Consider the following 20484-nt stretch of genomic DNA (forward strand, 5'->3'; position numbering starts at 1 on the left):
CAGAGAGAGGACTGATTTATTCACTTGGAAAACAAACCCAAATCCCAGAAGACCAAAAGACCAAGCAAAACCTACAGATGCAATCAAACCATGCCAAACTCTTTATATAAAGATCTGGTTATGTCACGGCAATTACAAACATCCATCTGTGTATTTTCCTTCTGTTACTAATGTCAATCTATTTTTATCTGTTTTGAAAGTGCACTGCTAACATACCATTCATCTGGAGCTAATTCAGCCTTTGAGCAATATGGCAAACATATTTGAGACACTACATGCAGCTGCACTGCTAAACTACCAATAAACTATGTCAACTTGGCCCTTAATCGAATCGGCTCGAATGAAACCCGCCTCAATAAAATCCAATTAACACACGGCTCTGAAAACAACGGTCCAACCAAACACGGTCATACGGGAGTCAAAAAATCACAAAGCAAACTCAACTCAACCAAATGAAAGCTAAACCAATAACCACGCCTGATTTACAAAGCAAAGAGGCCCAGACAGGCTGCGGCAGGGGCAGCGCTCCAGACCACCCCGTCCAATCAGGGAGCGGCCGTCAGGGGCAGAGGTCGGGCGGGGCGGGGCGGGGGGGGGGCTCACTCACGTCGTTGAGGAGTTTCTCCAGGTTCTCCTGCAGCTCGAAGAAGTAGACGGTGGTGATGAGCTCGTCCCGCGCCTTGGCCAGGCAGTCGCGCGACAGCTCGGCGATCTGGTGGTGGATGAAGCTGAGCACGCCGTCGGCCAGCGGGAGCACGCTCTCGGGCGAGTAGCGCTGGATGAAGTCGGCCAGGCGCTCCTCCATCTGGGCGGTGGCCTGGGGGAGAGGCCGGACGGGGCCCAGCGGGGACAGCGGGGCCAACGTTACCCTCGGGGCTGCGGTGAGGTTGAGGCGGGGCAGGGCCGGGGTGGGGCGGGGCGGGGCTTGGGGGGGTATATTAGCAATCAGCTTTGAGCGTTATGGAATCTAGAGGGGTTGGGCCAGGCTGACTGGGGTGTAATTCTGTTTATATTTATGCTTGCAGCTCTGTCACATTGTAATTGTGGAGTTACATCAGCCATGCAAGCTATGCAACCCAGAATCAATCTATGTTCATTTATGCTTGTTGCTACTTGATTTTGTTCCAAAGTGACTACCAGAAAGTATCTTTAGGCAAAAAGAAAATCCACATGAAGTGCTGGTGTGAAGTTGGTTTTGGTCTTTGTTCAGAGGAGTAGGGATCACATACAGAAAGGAGTGATTATAGGTTTGCGCTGGGTGACCCAGAAGGAAAATGCTGTGAAATCGAGTGATAAGTCAACAAGGCAGCTGGTGGCCGAGCAGGCGTGAGTGTGTGCATGCGCATTATGTGGATGTCTGACCTTAGGGAAGCGTTCCTTGTAGACATGGTTCATCATGACTATTTCGTTGTCATAGCACGAAGGCGAGCGCCCCGGGCTAGAGGGAGAGAGAGAGAGAGTCAATTCTGCATTTCTGAGCGACAGGGAGTCGAGGCCCACTGCCTCTTACAGTGCAATAACCAACCAATCAGGAATCCAAACTAACCAGCTGCTCCAATCACCAGGCCCTTTAACTCAGTGCTATCAGAGTTATAAAGAGATGCAGAAATTAGGAGGGAGGTGCCAGCTGGGTTTGTGGGCGGGGCCTCTGTGGAACTGACCTCAGGCTGCGGGATCGGGGCCGGACGTGGGGGGAACGCCGGCCCCCGTCATCGTCAGTGATGCTCTCCGTGCTGCCGAAGTGCTTGGACAGGAAGTGCAGCTCATCCAGGGTCGGCTGGAAGGGCAGCTGGTGCAGTCGCTCCTGGGAGGAGCTGGAGGACTGAGAGGCCGGGGGAGGGAGGGGTGCAGGGGAGAGGGAGAGGTGGGAGGGGGGAGATGGAGAGGGAGCAGGAGGAGAGGGAGAGGCGGGAGGGGAGAGATGGAGGGGGAGCAGGAGGAGAGGGGGAGGCAAGAGGGGAGAGATGGAGGGAGGGGTGTGGATGAGAGAGGGAGGGGTTGTGAGAGCAAACAGATGGGGGAAGGAGAGTGAAAAAGGAGGGGAGGGAAGAAACGAAATGAGGGGAGGAGAGACAGAGGCAGAGGACAGGAGTGGGTGGGAGGACAACAAAGGACAGGAAGAGAGCGAAGGAAAGAACGTGGGGGAGGAATGAGGGACAGAGGTGACAAGAGACGGAGGAAATAAAGAAAAGTAGCATGTAAGTAAAAGGGGGAGAGAGAAGGAGTAAAGAAAATGTCATGAGAAACCTTGACTGCTCACAGAGCTTCTAGATGCATTCTTCACACAGGCTTCCCCATTATGGAATCTGCAATTGCAACATTCTCACACAAACCCACAGTATCACCCACACCCACACAGGTCACTGCGACCACAGACCACACTCTGTACTAATGGAAAGAGAGCACTGCACACAGGAGGGGCATCTCTTCCTCATGACAACTGCGCAAGCACCTAGTGAATAGCTAGAGCAGTGGTAACCAACCCTGCTCCTGGAGATCTACCATCCTGTAGGTTTTCATTTCAACCCTAATTTGGCACACCTGACTCTACTAATTAGCAGCTCAACAAGATATCTAGCTGTTGAAGACGGTGTGCTTTGTTAGGGTTAGAATGAAAACCTACAGGATGGTAGATCTCCAGGAACAGGGTTGGTTACCACTGAGCTAGACGATACTTATGAACCAACAGCCTCCCCCATAGACCTGTAGCTAATCGCTAGCCTCTAGGCTCATGTGTGTAACTGTCTATTACTCCGGAGCAACCCTGGGGGACATAAGACCAGCCTAAACCAGCAGGATGGGGCCGACTGTGCCCCACTGATTTGGGCTCAGTCATAGTCAGCTAATGGCACAGCCCAGACTGAAACAAGCACTATCTCGTCTCTCACAGGGAACACACTTAACTGGCTGAGGCACTCGTGCTTCTAGATGCTTAATGCCACTTTAAAAACATGACCTATTCAAACAACAACACCCAACGGTTTTTTATTTGAAAGACGGAGGGACTCCGGACTGGCATTAAAACTACAGCTGCTCCCAGGGTTCCCTCCAGCATTCTGATGGATGCACTCAACTTCCTCTTAAATACAACTCACTGGAAGATTCCACTCAGCCCTGCTGAAAGAAAACCACCTTGAGTCAACTTCAAACTAATGAACGGAGGGTTTTGGGACATTCAACAGCCATCTCTTTCACATCCATTAGGAAATTCAACGCCTGCCCTCACTCACTTTCAGACCTCCCCCCCCTTTCAAAAAAAATAAAAAATCACTCAGACTGCCAGCAGCCACTAATGGCTCCGTCAATCACAATTAAAGCATCAATTAAACAATTAAGAACAGCAGCATCGGGGAAGCAGAGGGGCCGCGCTGGTAAAAGAGTGAATCTCCTTTGAATCAATCATCCTCATCTCTCTCTCTTTCCAGGCACTTCTCTCTCCCCCCTCTCTCCCGCTCGGCCACGCCCCCCTCCGCGCACGCGCGGTGCGGACCCCGCAGCGGCCAATCGAGCGTGTAATGAGCCGCATCAGAGCCGCCGCTCTGGAACGGGACGGGGCCCAGCCGAGGCCCCCGCTCTCCACAGCCGCCGAAATCAGAGCCGGGCCGGCCCGCTGCAGACCGCGACCCCCCCCACCCCCACGCCGTCCTCGGGCTGAGAAACGGCATGCTGGGAGGCGACCGCCGATCAGGCTTCTGTTTTAACCGACATCACGTTTGCCCGTGTAAGACCAATTATCTCTTTTTATGTTTGATTTTAATTGAGCCAGTTTGCAGAATACAGCTGGCACAGTATGCATAATGCAGAGAGTGCGCTTTCTGCCTCTCTCGGTTCATGTTTTTCCTCCCGCCCCCGCCACCCCCCCACAACCCCCCACCCCCCAACCCCCCGCCGCCTCTGACAGCGGCCGCTAGCCCTGCGGTAATCTGCGCGGGGTGGGGGGGGCGGGGGGGTTTGGTGCCCGGGAGGCTCAGAGGAAGAGGGGCATTCATGCCGAGTGCGGCAGAGTGGTCACGGGCGCAGGCTGAGGGGATTTATTTCCCATCGCCCGGCCCTTTGAGGAAGGACAGGCCGTCTGCTGACGATACGTTTACACGACATTTCAGCCGTTTGTCAGACGCTCTCGTCCGGAGCGACTCACGCAGCCTAAACCCTTTATACACAATCCTTTTATGCAGATGGATATGTTTTACTGAAGTGGTTCAGGTTAAGTACTTTGGTGAAGGGTAGCATGCCAGCGACCTGCCCAGGAATGCCACCTACAGTCTAAGAGCTACAAGCCCAGTCCCTCAGCCATTACAGAATAACAGGAATATATATATATATATATATATACATAAACCAATATTTTTAGTTCTATTTACAGTAGCATGTACTGCAATGTCTCCCATCGCAACATTTCCTTTCCCAATTTTTTTGCACGTATGACGGAGTTTCCCAGAACGAGGAAAGAAGTGGAACGACTGTGTTCCCGTGTCCAATGTGCGCATGTATATGGCCAGGGATAACAGTCACAGCGAGCAGCAGAACGAAACAACCAATGGCACGGCTCAAACGGACATGCAAATATATGCAAATTTACTCTGATTAACCTGAATTTTTAAAAATGGCTTTTTTTTCCCCCCTAATTAATATACTCAAATGTCACTGTGAACAGATTTGATCAGACGCATCTCATCATCATGAGTTATCCTGCACGCCGCTGTGCTAATCAGTAGCGTAGCAAAGCTCCTCACTGGCCGGACCGACCAATCACAGGCAGAGCAGCACGTCGCCCACAATGCCCAGCCCCCACAGTGGTGCGCTCACATCTGAGTTCGGTTGTCACCTGAGAGACAGGCTAAACAACACAACATCATTTCCAGCGCAATCCCTGCCAACTGCACGGTGTCCTGTCTTAATGAAAGGTACCATCCCTGCGTGCTACTGGGCTAGGCATAGTTTTGGTTCTTTGAAAAAATACATATATTCAGATGCATCAAGCATTGCAATCACATCTGATTCTGCACAGTCTCAGCTGACCTCCCACTAAGAATAACAATAAATAATATTCATGCATTAGGAAAAGCATCTGCTTTGTTTACAGAAGCATACGCCACATGTTATCTATGCGTCGTTTGATAAGCAGTGTGTAAAATGTTTGGTCCGCATGCAACATTCCCAAAAAGAGTGTGGTTCACAGGAAGCAGCAGATGATGCCTGCTGTAAAAAAGGCCACTGGATGGAGATCAGCCTGTCTCCATCACAGGAACAGGAAGTGTCTGTGTATCAGTGTAGAGAAGGGGGGGGTGAGAAATATAGAGAGAGATTGACAGATTTAGAGTTTGAGAGAGAGACAGAGACAGTCACATTGACAGGATCTGTGTGTATCAGTTTAGAGAGAGATAGAGAGAGAGAGAGATTGAGAGTTTGGGAGAGAGACAGAGACAGAGACAGACACAGGGACAGAGAGAGACTTGCGCTTGTGTGAGAGGTGCATCATGGGGGCAGTAGTACCGTTGAGCTGGGCGTGTTGGTCCCATAGCCAGAGGAGGGCAGCGAGGCCAGAGACCATCTCCTCCCGTCGGCCCTGCAGGGAGAAACAGCGCAGCACATCAGCCCCAGGCGAACCGCCACCCTTCTTTCCCACTGGAGCGGGGGAGGGGTTGCCTTAGCGACGATTTCCGCCACGTTTTTTTTTTTTCAGCGGCACTCCCGTCTCTCCCTCCACACAAAACCGAGCGGACGCCAACACTCGACGGAGGCACCGCGGCGTCGACACTCAAAAAACAGAGCCGGACGGACGGACGGACGGACGCACGGGTCACATGACCGCAGCCTAATCGAACAGTCAAACGAATCGAACGAATGAGAACAGTCGACAGGAATCTGGGATGCGGCGAGGTGCTGGCACGCCAAGAAACACTGCGGACAGCGGAGGATGGCACGCGGATGAGGACAGCGACGCCACGTGATGCAGTACAGTAACTCCCCCCCCCCTACGGACACTCCAAACACAGAGCGCGCGCTGCGTCGTTACCTGTCTGCTCTGTGCCCATGGCTGCTTGGGAGAGACACACAGGGTTAATATCGAGATTTCGCACCCTCAAAGGGGAGGACTCTCACTCGCCCCTCCCCCCTCGCCACAGTGACACGGTATGTGTACAGTATGTCAGGTAGTGTACGGTAGTGTACAGTACGTCAGGTAGTGTACGGTAGTGTGCAGTATGTCAGGCAGTGTACGGTAGTGTACAGTATGTCAGGTAGTGTACGGTAGTGTACAGTATGTCAGGTAGTGTACGGTAGTGTACAGTACGTCAGGTAGTGTACGGTAGTGTGCAGTATGTCAGGCAGTGTACGGTAGTGTACAGTATGTCAGGTAGTGTACGGTAGTGTACAGTATGTCAGGTAGTGTACGGTAGTGTACAGTATGTCAGGTAGTGTACGGTAGTGTGCAGTATGTCAGGTAGTGTTACGGTAATGTACAGTATGTCAGGCAGTGTACGGTAGTGTACAGTATGTCAGGTAGTGTACGGTAGTGTACAGTATGTCAGGTAGTGTACGGTAGTGTGCAGTATGTCAGGCAGTGTATGGTAGTGTACAGTATGTCAGGTAGTGTACGGTAGTGTGCAGTATGTCAGGTAGTGTACGGTAGTGTACAGTATGTCAGGTAGTGTACGGTAGTGTGCAGTATGTCAGGTGTGGACCCCAGGAAGAGTAGCTGATTGCCATGGCGTCAGCTAATGGGGACCCTTTAAATAAACAAATACACAATAAACACAGACAGACCACTCCAAACACAGAGCGCTGGCTTCAGCGTTACCTGTCCGCTCTGTGCCCACGGCTGCTCGGGAGAGACACACAGGGTTAACATCGAGGACAGAGAACAGAGATTTATTTCGCACGGTCAGAGCGGAGGACTCTCGCCCCGGTCTGACCTCGGCCCAACGCAGCCGGCCTCTGCAGCAGGTGTGAAGACGGAGCCCAGAAGACGGGGAGGCTGGGAAAGCTGAGGCTTCCCGCTAGGAGGAAAGCACACCATGTACTGTACACCCCCACCGGCTGCTGTCCTCGGCTCCCAGAAACGAGCCGAGCTCCGTCGCCTACACGTCCCTTTTAAATGGCAGACAATCATGCAGTGACTGTTCTTTGTTTGTTATTATACGTGTTAATGTGAAGGCCTTAAATTAGACAGAACAGAAGAGTACGTGTGTGTGTTTCGTGTCCTTTATACTTATTTTTAAACAACGTACCACCTGTCATCACATGAATAAGTGCACACTTGCAGAGAGCCTCTAACATTGTTGAGGCACTTCAGTCTAAACAGAGAACATTTCTCGACCCCTTTCTTCCCCGTAATTCGCTGTTCTGAATGACCATGTCTTATTGTAAAGCTGTATTTGCGTATTATGGATTAAATATACGAACCGGTTTCAAAATATAAGGAAAATCAGGTCAAATAATTTGCTATTTTCTTTAGAATTAGTTATGTGTTTTTTCCCCCCTTGTTGTTAGAAAGGCGTGGTACCTAAGACCTACCACAGGCCTGACGTGAGACTGGGAAACCATGCAGTGGAAAATATGTGTAATGCCTACAGGCTGCGATTCGACATTCAGATGTTCCACAGTCGTTTGTAAATGGATATTGCATTAGAGACTGAGGAATATGAAAGTGTGGCCATCATTCTCGAGCGTATGAGATATTCAGGAGTCTCCCTTGCGGAACTCACTCCTGAAAATTATGTCAGCATGTCACATTTATTAGACAGGTCCAGAACAGCGAACAGTGTAAGATGAGCTATATCATAAGCTGGAGAGAGACGACAGAGAGGGGAGGAGAGAGAGTGAGAGAGAGACAGAGTGGGAGAGAGAGTGATATTGTTCCGCTTTCCCTATCTCAACCCTTCCATGAGCCCTACTCCTACTGCAGGCAGGCAGACTCCCGTGCCGAGCGAATCGAGAAATATGTTCGTTTTGTGACAGTCCCCCCGCCACCCAGTTCTCCATCCATCTGTGTCTCTGTCACGTCGCCGGGCCCAAAAAAGTGACAGAGCACGGACACGCTGGCCCCAATCGCTCGCCTCGGCGTGAACAACGGCTCCGCCTCCCTGACCGCTCCATCTGAGACCGTTCTCCCGCTGCGCAGATAAAAAAACAAACCGGACTAAAACGAGATCACCGTCCCCAAATAAAACCCCCGCAGACGCCGGCGGTTCGGCTCGGGCTCGGCCGGGGTCCGTAAGGAGCCCGAATGGCCGCCCGCTGCCGCAGAGCGCCGCAGTGACTCACACGCCCACCCGATTGTTTAATACTTCAGACCGGCTGGAGGCGACCGCGGAGACCCCAGCGTCTCCATTACGGTTACCGTAAAAGACTCGCGGTCCTTTCCCCTCGCGTCTGCGTGTGCGTGTCTGTGCGCGCGTGTCTGTGTGCGCGTGTCTGTGTGTGCGTGTCTGTGTGCGCGTGTCTGTGTGTGTGTGTCTGTGTGAGCAGCCGGTGCGGCGGGCTCTGTGCGTGTGTCTGTGTGTACGTGTCTGTGTGCGCGTGTCTGTGTGTGTGTGTCTGTGTGTGTGTGTCTGTGCACGCGTGTCTCTGTGTGTGTGTCTGTGTGTGTGTGTGTGTGTGTCTGTGTGACCGGGCTCTGTGTGTGCGTGTCTGTGTGTGTGTGTCTGTGTGCGTGTCTGTGTGTGTGTCTGTGTGTGTGTGTCTGTGTGCGTGTCTGTGTGTGTGTCTCTGTGTGTGTGTCTGTGTGCGTGTCTGTGTGTGTGTCTCTGTGTGTGTGTCTGTGTGCGTGTCTGTGTGTGTGTCTCTGTGTGTGTGTCTGTGTGCGTGTCTGTGTGTGTGTCTCTGTGTGCGTGTCTGTGTGTGTGTGTCTGTGTGACCGGGCTCTGTGTGCAGCTGTAGCGCTGTAGGGCTGATGGGACCAGGTCACAGCGCACGCAGTGTTTGCTCGGCAGTCGCAGAGCACACAGGTTTTACACGTTGGCTGGTAAAACGACTGGGCGCTGTCTGGGTTAAGTGCCCTGTACAGAGCGGCAGTCCCCCCATCTGCGATGTGACCCTGCAACCTTCCGGTTACAATTTTAAGCGATGTAGCCCTCCCGGACGGACATCATCGGGGCAGGGCTGGGATGTGTGAGCCTGGATTTTTGAGGTGGAAGCCGGAAAAGTGCAGTGAGGGGGGGCGGGGCAGCTCTCTCTCAGGCACTGTGGGACGTACCTTCTGGACGAGGCGAAAGAGAAGTGCGCTGGGGTGCTGGGGGAGAAATTTCGGGGGCTGTCCAGAGGGCTGCTCCCTGCAAGCACACAGAGATGTCAGATGGGGGGGTAGGGGGTTCAATGATAAATGGCAGGGTGAAATACATGACAACCATTACAAAAACAGGTATATACAGCATCTGAGAAAGGTGTACACGCGTCCGCCATGTTTCAGACGCGCCACATAGAATGTGCAAAAGACACAAAAAAACATATGAAGACTATTCCTAAGCCCATATATCAGTGAGTTGGTCTACATGAAACAACTCCATCTTGATGAACGCCTAATTGAAATGGCAGGAACGTTGTCTGCCAAGTTAATACTCAGCTGCGAGATCTTGTTATTTCGCAGGGCTTCAGTCAGAAATAACCACAGTTACACTATGATACTGTACTCACCGATGTGACCCGGAAGTGGTGAATGTGGGCGTGGCAGGGTGGGGGAGGTGCTCGTCAAGATCAGGCTCTTCCTGTTACTTGTGCGGCAGCTGTCAATACAAAGCACACAGGTTTTCAGCAGTGAACTGTATGCTATATATATGAACCGCAACTTACACCAGTCTCACTCTCCTTACACAATGACATATCTTTAGTAATGTGTGTCTGCGTGTGTGTGTGTGTATGTGTGTGTGTCTGCGTGTGTGTGCGTGTGTGTGTGCGTGCGTGTGTACGCGTACGTGTGCAGGGAGTCACATGAGCCCAGCTGGAATGCCCCAGTGAAAATGAATTTCCACTTTCCCAGCTGTAAATCCTGACCAGACCCCTTTCAAAAATGGGAAAATGGGAGAGTAAGAACAATGACAAGCTGTGACGAGTAAACCAGGGACAGCTGAGCCCTCCTGAGGCTAACTAACGTTCCCCAAGCGCAAGAACACACCTGTCACTCACACCCTGCAGCAGGACCAAGGACCTCTCTGCCACCACTGTGAAACAGCTCTGCCTCCACAAGCATTTTAGTCTCATAAAGAGACTTCAAATCTGATTTCTCTCATGTACAAAGCATTAACTTGTTGTATGTTACGTCGTGCAGTGAAATTGTCTTATACCACTGGCAAATCTAGAAATCAACTATCTCCTCATTGGCAACCTTTTTGTCTTATTTAGCAAAAAAAAGTAACAGAAATAAAACATTAAGTCTAACTATAAGACTTATTAAATATTTGACTTATTGTTTGTCTTTTGCAGTGAAGCTCACTCTGCATGGCCCTTCCCTCATACGGCACGCTGCAGCCGAGTGTCCCTCAGGACTGATGATGGCTGACATATGAAATCACTGCACCCACGTAACGTACCACAGCTCACAAGGCAAGATTAGCTCCTCGCTAAAGACACAAAACCTTCACACTGTACCGCGAGCACCACTGGACCTGGGAGGTTCCTATCGGTGTGGCACTCAGGTGCACAACAACCTCAACATGGACGCCATCCTGCATATTTGGTGGCATATATTCTGTTATTTTCAGATAATAGATTTTACATAGCTAAATATGGATTACTGAAAAAAATCAAACGGTTTGGACATTCTAGACCTGAATGATATAATTATTATTCCAATTACACGTCTCTCCATTCAGCCTAACAATGCAGCGTGAGAGTGCTGGCCTTGGTCCAGGGAAATTCCAACCTATCAGGCGATTACAGAACTGTGACACGTGACGGCTCTCTGCCACATGACATCACAGGCGATTGTGTCCAGTCAGCCAACCACCGACAGGACCCAATCGTGAAGTCCAGGTGGCTACGTGAGACAACGTACACAACCCTCAGAACACCTGACTATTCCACCACAGACTCCCTCACAACCTCAAAACCCACCGATATTAACATGCAATGAATGGATTACAGCAGCTGGCAGCTCTGGTCTGTTTTTCGAGCTGTGGACAGTGCAGCCGAACTCTGAGGCGAAGGGAAGCGCGCAGTGAACGAACGGCAGCTTTTCGCGTCCCAGTCCCCGTCCCCCCGTCTCTGACGGAGGGCGTACTGATCCAGCGAGCCCACCAGGCTCGTCCCGTGAGGCCGCAGTCAGACGGGCGTGAGTCTGGGCCTGGATGGGTGGCCGGGCCCGCGCTGCAGCCATAAAACCTGGCCTCAGCGCGCAGCTCCAGCGTGGGGCTGTCTGGGTGCATCTGTCTGGGGCCCGCCAGTCAGCACCAGGCAAGAACGCATTAGAGACATAACCCCCGCTCCTCATTACGCAAACCTCAGCACTGATGTCTTGTGTTAGGCACAAAACAGACACAGTACAAACAGATGTGCACACACGTACTCACATACATAGACACACATATGCACAAAGACACATCGACACACAAACCACAGATGCACACACTCACACACACATACACACACACACACAGACACTGCATATCACAAAAGATCAGCTTGGGCGGAGCTGAACTCGAGTCATTTAAATGTTTTCCCCTGACAATAACAGGAGTGCAAAACTAAGAGCTGCATCCTCATGGGAATTCGACCATTAGCGAACAACATGACACAAGAATATATAATGAGCGTAAAAAATGTATGACCAAAAATAAGCCCTCGTATGGAAATAAGACAGCTGCAAGCTGAAACCTGCTCTCCTGACACCTTCGCTTTCATTCACAGTGTTGAGACCAAAAGACAAAAGCAGAGACTCTGAGACACCGTGGTCCCTGCTCTCCGGAGCGCTGGGGGAAAACTGCCAGCCTTTGTTTGGCTCAGAGGCTCAGAGGGTCCCCTTACACAAACAGACCCTTTGCTCTTATACCGCTGGCAGCCCTCATACAGCCTCTTTGTTCTCGCTGTATAAACCGGGGCGGTCTGCGGAGCTTCCCTTCGCATGCGCTAACCTTTAGACCGGGGGTGTTTCCAGCCGAATCCCAAGGGGGGGCCCGCGGCGTCCGTGAGTTTTTTTTTGTGGTTTCCTGCCAATTAAGGCCTTTTAAAGAACAGGGCGTGCGGATTCCGTAGCTAAGCGATGACTTGAAATGAAACGCTTGTGCCGAGAACGCCCCAAAAAGCCGGGGTGGGGTGGGGGGGGGGGGGGGTTGGGGGGCTGCGGCCCTCCGGGAGTCTGACACCTGTGCTTCTGACAGGTCATTTGCGCGTAAATATGAAGCCTGCAGTCTGCAGAAGTTCTCTTTGAATCTATAAATCTGGGGGCTATGGGCAGCTCTCTGTGCACACTCTCTGTATAAAACTAGTGTTCTTCAGATGGTTTCATTGCACCTGTACTATAAACCCAGCGGCCTTTTGATGGGTTTTTATTTTAAATGACAGTGTAATGTCAGTGGTTTTAAGGGTTCTCTTTCCACAATAAAGATGCCAATTTGGTCAGGAAAATGGCAAGCATTGTTTGGCTGAACGGCCTGTTCTCGTCATAACATGTGGTGTTATGTTGTTCTGTTTATGTCATGTTATGCCATACAAGACTGTCCGCATCTACAAAGAAAATGGTCTTTAGGCAGTTACTTTGCAAGTATAAAGTTGCCAGCCTTTAGACAAAAACTGGACTTTATTTTGTTTCACCTTGACTCCAAAACAAATAACAACTGCATGTGAACACCATCCCTGTCCAAGTGAAAATCACATTTCATTTGAACAATAAAGACCTTTCCAGCAAAAACAATTTAATTTATAGTTATTCCATACTCAGGGTCTGCCCTGACAACATACATACAGTAAGTATTTATAGGAACAGTTAAAAATGATCAATGAAAAAACATTTTCAACTCTTTTGGATTAAAGTAACACAATAGTAAACTCAGACAGCAGGCGAACAAATAAATGCATTACAGAGATCTGTCGCTAGGCCGTGACCAGAGCTTAAGCAGAACTAACATCAGCTGGACAGAGATTCCATTTATGAATGCAAAAAAATGTAGCATATTTAAATATTTAAAGGGAATGCATTAGTCTTTTAAATGTGTGACATGCAGGCTGATTCAGGTCAGGTAATGATCCCACTAATGCTCTCTGAGCCTCAAACAGGAGAAATCTGCACAGCTGTGTTCCTCTCTCTCTCTCTCTCTCTCTCTCTCTCTCTCTCTCTCTCTCTATATATATATATATATATATATATACCATTATCTCCAATATTCTGCTTCTCTCCTTTGACCTGTTATGCTCTGGGAGATAATAAATAAATAATTTTCTGCATAAATATTATAATATTACAAAATGACTGAAATGGAACAAATGCTCATTGGTCATCTGCCAATAAATGCTAGGCACGAAATATAATACACATAATTTCCAAATGCAATCAAGTCTTATTTGGCAATGTCTCTCTTTCCCTGTCCTCTCGGTCTCTTCCCCCCACCCTCCTCACCCTTATCTCTCTGCACTGGGGCAGTTGGGTAATTACACACTGAACCGCAGAGGAAGAGAAGCAAGCCAGATGAGAGCCATAAAGACTCTATGCCCAGCTGAAGAGGAATCTGTGCAAGCAGTGCTGAGAGTCTCCATCAGCTCCTCACGAACGACGCGTTATCACAACCAAGCGTGATAAAAAAAGGAAATAAACACGCCGTTTTTTCATAAAAATAAAGGCCAGCCTGGAAAAGAATGTTTGCGTTGACGGCAGATACGAAAGCTAAGTCTCTCCCCGTAAATCTGTGACACCAAGAGCTTAAAAATCTGAGAAAGGAGGATGAGGATGAGGATGAGGAGAGAGAGGGAGAGAGAGAGAGAAGGAGAGAGAGAGAGGGGAAGAGAGAGAGAGAGGGAGAGAGAGAGAGAAGGGAGGAGTGCGGGCGCTGAGCTGATCCAGCAGCGTGTGCGGTGTGTGCGGTGTGTGCGGTGGGCTCAGCGAGCGCGAGGGCGATCCTGTGCGTCGTGGTCGGCGCCCCGCCCTCCCGCCCCCCCCGTCCCTTCGGCTCAGAGTCGCGCGCGGATGACAGTCCCTCCGCTCCGTCTGAGGGGGCGCCGTAAATCACGAGCCGCTCTGACGCCGGCGACGCACACACAGCCGCGCGGAACGCGGCGCACGCGAGCGTCGCTAATGAGCCCCGCCGCCGCCGCGCGCATCTGTCGCTACTCGCTTCCCGCTGCTCGCAAAGGAAAGATAAAAAATAAAAACACGCAGACGCAGCGGAGGCCGCTCACAACCCTCCCGTCAGCCAGCCAAGATCATTCAGATCGGTGAGCATCAACGCTGCCCTTCCAGCGGTGTCTGAGCTGCTGGGCCACCGTACTCCGGAAAGACAAAGAGCCGCTTGGGCAGAGCCGCCGCTGAAAGGCCGGTTAAAAGACGCCGAGCTCTATCGACGGCGGAGACGATCGAGCCGAAAGGTCACGCGCTGAAGGCTCCGTCTGAAGAGCCAAGAGCCCTCGCCACAGCAGGCCGGGCGAGGGGAACCGCGCCGTGCCAACGCATTCACACCCGCCTATTTTTACCCAGCCCTCACACGCTGGGGACTGTAAACACCTCTCTCTGTCTCTCTCTCTCACTCTCTCTGTCTCTCTGCTCACTCTCTCTGCTCACCCTCTGACTCTCTACCTCTAACCTCTGTCTCTATCCTCGATCACTCTGTGCCGTCCCACCTAAGCTCCTCTAACCTCTAGCCCCTCCTCCTCTCCGTGCCACCTCTCCCTCCCCCCCCCCTCTCTCTCTCTCTCTCTCTGTCTCCCCTCTCCCCCCCCTCTCTCTCTCTCTCTCCCCCCTCTCTCTCTCACTCTCTCTCTCTCTCCCCCCCCCTCTCTCTCTCAGTGTATAACTGGTGGGAGCGAATGGCTCTGGTTTTCGGGGTGCTTCTGATGCTACCAGTAGCCATGGCGCCTCCCCTCCTCTGTCCTCTCCCTTCAGTCACTGCGGGCCCCTGGCCTCCCAGCACGGACCGGTCTGGGGGCGCTCAGGTCACGAGTCAAGTCTGCGCCACAGCGGTAATGAGTCGTGCCTGAACGTAATGAGCAATTATCTTCCTGCAGCCGAGCAGTGAGGCGTGAGCCCTGCCCTTTACCTTTAAATCCATCCCTCATCCACACTCCACAGCACAGCACGCCATGCACAACAACAACCACACAGAGCGAGGACAGCACATACACTCACACACAGAGCGAGGACAGCACATACACTCACACACAGAGCAAGGACAGCACATACACTCACACACAGAGCGAGGACAGCACATACACTCACACACAGAGCAAGGACAGCACATACACTCACACACAGAGCGAGGACAGCACATACACTCACACACAGAGCGAGGACAGCACATACACTCACACACAGAGCGAGGACAGCACATACACTCACACACAGAGCAAGGACAGCACATACACTCACACACAGAGCGAGGACAGCACATACACTCACACACAGAGCAAGGACAGCACATACACTCACACACAGAGCAAGGACAGCACATACACTCACACACAGAGCAAGGACAGCACATACACTCACACACAGAGCAAGGACAGCACATACACTCACACACAGAGCAAGGACAGCACATACACTCACACACAGAGCGAGGACAGCACATACACTCACACACAGAGCGAGGACAGCACATACACTCACACACAGAGCAAGGACAGCACGCACTACAGTCACACACAGAGCGAGGACAGCACATGCACTCACACACAGAGCAAAGACAGCACATGCACTCACACACAGAGCGAGGACAGCACATACACTCACACACAGAGCGAGGACAGCACATACACTCACACACAGAGCAAGGACAGCATGTACACTCACACACAGAGCAAGGACAGCACATACACTCACACACAGAGCAAGGACAGCATGTACACTCACACACAGAGCAAGGACAGCACATACACTCACACACAGAGCAAGGACAGCACATACACTCACACACAGAGCAAGGACAGCATACACTACAGCCACACACACAGAGCAAGGACAGCACATACACTCACACACAGAGCAAGGACAGCACATACACTCCACACAGAGCAAGGACAGCACACACACTCACACACAGAGCAAGGACAGCACATACACTCACACAGAGCAAGGACAGCACACACTACAGTCACACACAGAGCAAGGACAGCACATACCACAACCACACACAGAGCAAGGACAGCACACACTACACTCACACACAGAGCGAGAACAGCACTACACTCACACACAGAGCAAGGACAGCACACACACTCACACACAGAGCAAGGACAGCACATACACTCACACACAGAGCGAGAACAGCACATACACTCACACACAGAGCGAGGACAGCACATACACTCACACACAGAGCAAGGACAGCACGCACTACACTCACACACAGAGCAAGGACAGCACATACACTCACACACAGAGCAAGGACAGCTCATACACTCACACACAGAGCAAGGACAGCACACACTACACTCACACACAGAGCAAGGACAGCACATACACTCACACACAGAGCGAGGACAGCACATACACTCACACACAGAGCAAGGACAGCACATAAACTCACACACAGAGCAAGGACAGCACATACACTCACACACAGAGCAAGGACAGCAAACACTACAGCCACACACAGAGCAAGGACAACATGTACCACCACAGCCACACAAAGAACCAGTATGAATTTTGCTGTGAGCTCTCTTCAGTATACTGACTGGTATCCTCACTATCAGTAATTGTTTTTTTCCATTTGACAGGCGTACTCTGTGTATTTTCCATAACCACAGCATGTTAAGATGCCCCAACTAGAGTTCAACTACGAGAGTTCCCAACTACTTCACGTGCACCTCAACGGCCAAGCTTGCGGGGGGGGGTGCGGTGAGAAAAATGACTCCTCCGCTGGAGGTCTGAGGGAGCAGAGAGCGTACCAGGCACCGAGAGGCCGTGTGATGGGCGAGGGAGCGCCGAATCCGGAGGGGAGGGTGTCAGCGTGACACTTCTGCTCTGAGGCCGTTGCTCTCCCGCCCCGCGCAGATCCAGGTCACGATGCCCAATTAAACGGTCTAAGCAGAAACGCCCCCGGCGAAATCAATACGCCAGCTTCCTATCAGCCCATCTCCAACACTTACACGCACACGTACACACAGACACAGAGCCGATAAACAGGTGAAGGCAAAGGAAAGGACCTGGAGACACACAGGCGGAAACCAACAGGCACACACAAAGGGACAAACTCTAGAAGACGGACACTCCACGTGCACTACGGTTAAGGAAGGCCTAAACTACACCCAACACCAACATATGACTGCACAACTGTGTGTGTGAACGTGAATTGCTTGTGTGTGTGTGTGTGTGTGTGTGTTTGAGTGTGTGTGAGAGAGAGCAAGAGAGAGATTATATGTTCTTTCTGAATAAACGTGTACTTTTCAAATGAAGTGGCTTGTATTGAAGAACTGAAATGACTTCCTCAGAAAAGCTCCACAGTCCCCTGCACCCCCAGCCCACCCCCCCCCCCCCCCCACCCCCCGTACTACAGCACTTTTCATTATACTTCACGGCTTCCCCTGCAGCAGAGGGAGAATGAATGGGAGGAAATTAAGCCACACGCGCGCGGGCCCGGCCTCATTGTCCACAGATTCTAAAAAAAACATTTCTTCACCATTTCAGGCTCAGGTTTTTCCCGCTTTGTGGAGCAGCGAAGCTTAGAGAGCGCCATTCGTTGTCCGTCTCCCGCGGACGAAGGCGAAGGAGAACGGAAGGAGAAGGGAAGGAGGGGGAAAGTCCGTGGAATAGATCACAATTAGCAGGCGGTCAGGACGCCTCAGAGACGCGTTAATGATCGCTGCAGACCGGCCCACCGTAAAGATCGCCGGGGATCGTGTTCAACAAACAGACTCTCATTAAGTTTTATCGTCTGGCTAATGGCTTTTTAAAATGATACCACTGCGTAGAGAAAGATGACCCTTGTCTCTGTAAAAGAGAAAAAAAAAAAAAACTCTAAAGGCCTAAATGGGCTGGACTGAGCCAATACCGTGGGGTGGGGGGTGAAGGGGGGGGCAGCCGAAAAATGGAAATAATGAGTGAATGTAAAAGCAGCAGATGTACCATGTATAAAAACATTTTCTCAAGGAGCTGGGAATTAAGAGCATCTTGAAAATGTCACCTAGTGGGTGTGTGGGCCAGGGTGTGTACGGCACTGCATGTGCGGTCAATGCGCATGTGTCCATAGTCCATAGGGATAATGTGCTCTACCGTGAAGTGTGAGGGAAGCGGAGGGGGAGGGAATGGGGTGGGGGGGGGGGGGTACGGAACCAGACACCGCAGTCACCAGTCACGGTCATCATGCTGAGTCACCCGGCAGACAGGAGACCAGGCCTTCTGATCATTAGCCCACTAATGGGCGCCTCCGTCGGAGCACTTTCCCGTCATGTGACGTTCCCTCAGGTTGCTACGGGAGCCGGGCGGGCCGTCCCGTGTGCTGGCCCCGGGGGCGCGAAGCGTGGAGCGGGGGCGGAGCCCGTGGCCCGGTTTCCCTCACGGCGCGTATGGCGCAGACGCACACGTGCAGACGCGGCCACAGGCCCACGCCAGCAAGCCACGTGAACGCTGCGCGTCAGCTTTTAGCCCCCCCCCCCCCTCGTTTTTTACATTTCTTTTTTTACTTTCCGCTGAAATCTACAGTTAGAGCTGCTCCTCCTCCCGATTCCTTTCTTTTTCTGGACGAGTGGATAAAGATACAGATGTGTGCAAGCGGCGGGAGAGTAGGGACTGAGACTGGGAGCAGACTGCAGGGAGTGTCTGAATCTGGAGTTGGGGGAGGGGGAGGGGGAGGGGGTTATACGGCAAGCTCCAATCACGTGGCTGCTTGTTGCTATGCGATGTGGCCTGAGAGAGTCACAAATAGAAGTTATGGAGGTTGTTGGGGGATCTGAAGTCTCAGAGAGATGGGAGGGGTGGTGGAGGAGAGGGGGGATGGGGGGAGGTAAAATTCTATCAGCGATAAAAAAAAAAAGAAAGGAGAGACAGAGAAAAATAAAGGAACAAAAGCAAATGATTCAAAACGGAAAAGAGTGGGAGACAGACCTGGCACAAAGAGAAAAGGGTTGGAAATCAGACAGAAAGAAAAGAATAAGAGCAAGAGAGAGAGAGAGTGAGAGAGAGCGGAAAGAGAGGAATGGTAGAGAGAGAGGAGAAATTTCTTCAGACACATACATACATGAGCAACAACCCAGGATCCTTTCACAGAGGCAGAAGATCCCCTGCTTCCAGCTCGGGGAGGCGCGGGCATCATGCGCTCTGTGCTGTGAGATCACCGCAGCCTGTCCCAGCACACCGGGGAGCTCCCATTATAAACACATCGCCCCGCTCGCACCTGGAGCTCGTTAACCCTCAGCGCACCGCGCTCACACAGACCGGCTCCGTCCGCCCTTCAGCGTCAGCTGAGACAACACCGGCCCGGGCCGGAAGGGTTCAAAGGTCGCCAGCTGTCGCGGCCTTGAGCGAGGCGCTCGAAACCGAATGGCTTCAGTTGAGTTTCCGTAAATAAATAAAAAAACCTAATCTGTACAAATCGCTCTGAGATGTAAGAGCATCTGCTACAAATTCTGAAGCTTGAATGTAATATAGTGTGTGGGAACAAACAGAGAGAACCCTGAAGAGAACCGACACAGTGCCTTCGGTCTCCGGCTGAAGGAGTGGATAGGGAGAAACCTCTTCAGTGAGCAAACACACCATTAGTAAGGGTTAGGTGTGTTTGGCTCGCTAACGCAGCACAACTCCTAGATCTGTGATGACTTGAATACACAAACGCATTAGCGAACTCTCACTCGGGGAAATCTGCAGGAATCCTCTCTGGGGCCCTCAACAGATTGAATGAGTCACACGTTTGTATAAAAAAAGATTTGTAACCAATCATACATGAATGATGCAGGTGTTTTTTTCTGTTTTTTTTTATCACAACATAGGGAAATGGTTTTGGAGTTTCCATAAGCTATTCCCCATAAATTTTGAAAGAATATGGACAAAAACCTGTTCTAAAAAATCTAGTGCGAGATCTTGCAAAACAAGATGTGTGCGTGAGGGCAGTATTTGTGTCAGGGACTTGGATACAGCCGTCTACCTCTGTTAAATATGTCCGTCCTCCTGGGATCTGTCTGTAATGAGCTCAGCGATGACTTCATCTCCACAGACACACCTGAGAGTTGAGACACACTTCAGCGGCTGCGTGTGCGTGTGTGTGTGTTGTTGACATCCAGTCAAAGAGGGACAGATGGTGTAACCATTCACTGACAGTACATTGATCTTGGTGTACGTAGGAGATAGAGACGGTGGTGAGCAGTGAGGTCGACAGGTCAGAACTGTATTGATGATGGACAAATCTGACTAGT

The 20484-nt window shown here is 51.3% G+C and overlaps 1 protein-coding gene across 1 annotated transcript in view; it reads right to left on the minus strand.

Moving 5' to 3' along the window:
- The window catches only part of LOC135248609 (microtubule-associated serine/threonine-protein kinase 1-like), a 40730-nt gene that overhangs the window by 615 nt on the left and 19631 nt on the right, over positions 1-20484 (minus strand). The window contains exons 3-9 of the mRNA XM_064323433.1: positions 9634-9722; positions 9197-9272; positions 6017-6037; positions 5494-5566; positions 1662-1822; positions 1363-1438; positions 608-817 (exon numbers count right to left, since the gene is read on the minus strand). Of these exons, the coding sequence (XP_064179503.1) occupies positions 608-817; positions 1363-1438; positions 1662-1822; positions 5494-5566; positions 6017-6037; positions 9197-9272; positions 9634-9722 (706 nt within the window). The remainder of the gene's footprint in view (positions 1-607; positions 818-1362; positions 1439-1661; positions 1823-5493; positions 5567-6016; positions 6038-9196; positions 9273-9633; positions 9723-20484) is intronic.

Source organism: Anguilla rostrata, chromosome 2, assembly GCF_018555375.3.
Source record: "Anguilla rostrata isolate EN2019 chromosome 2, ASM1855537v3, whole genome shotgun sequence".
Classification (NCBI taxonomy): domain Eukaryota; kingdom Metazoa; phylum Chordata; class Actinopteri; order Anguilliformes; family Anguillidae; genus Anguilla; species Anguilla rostrata.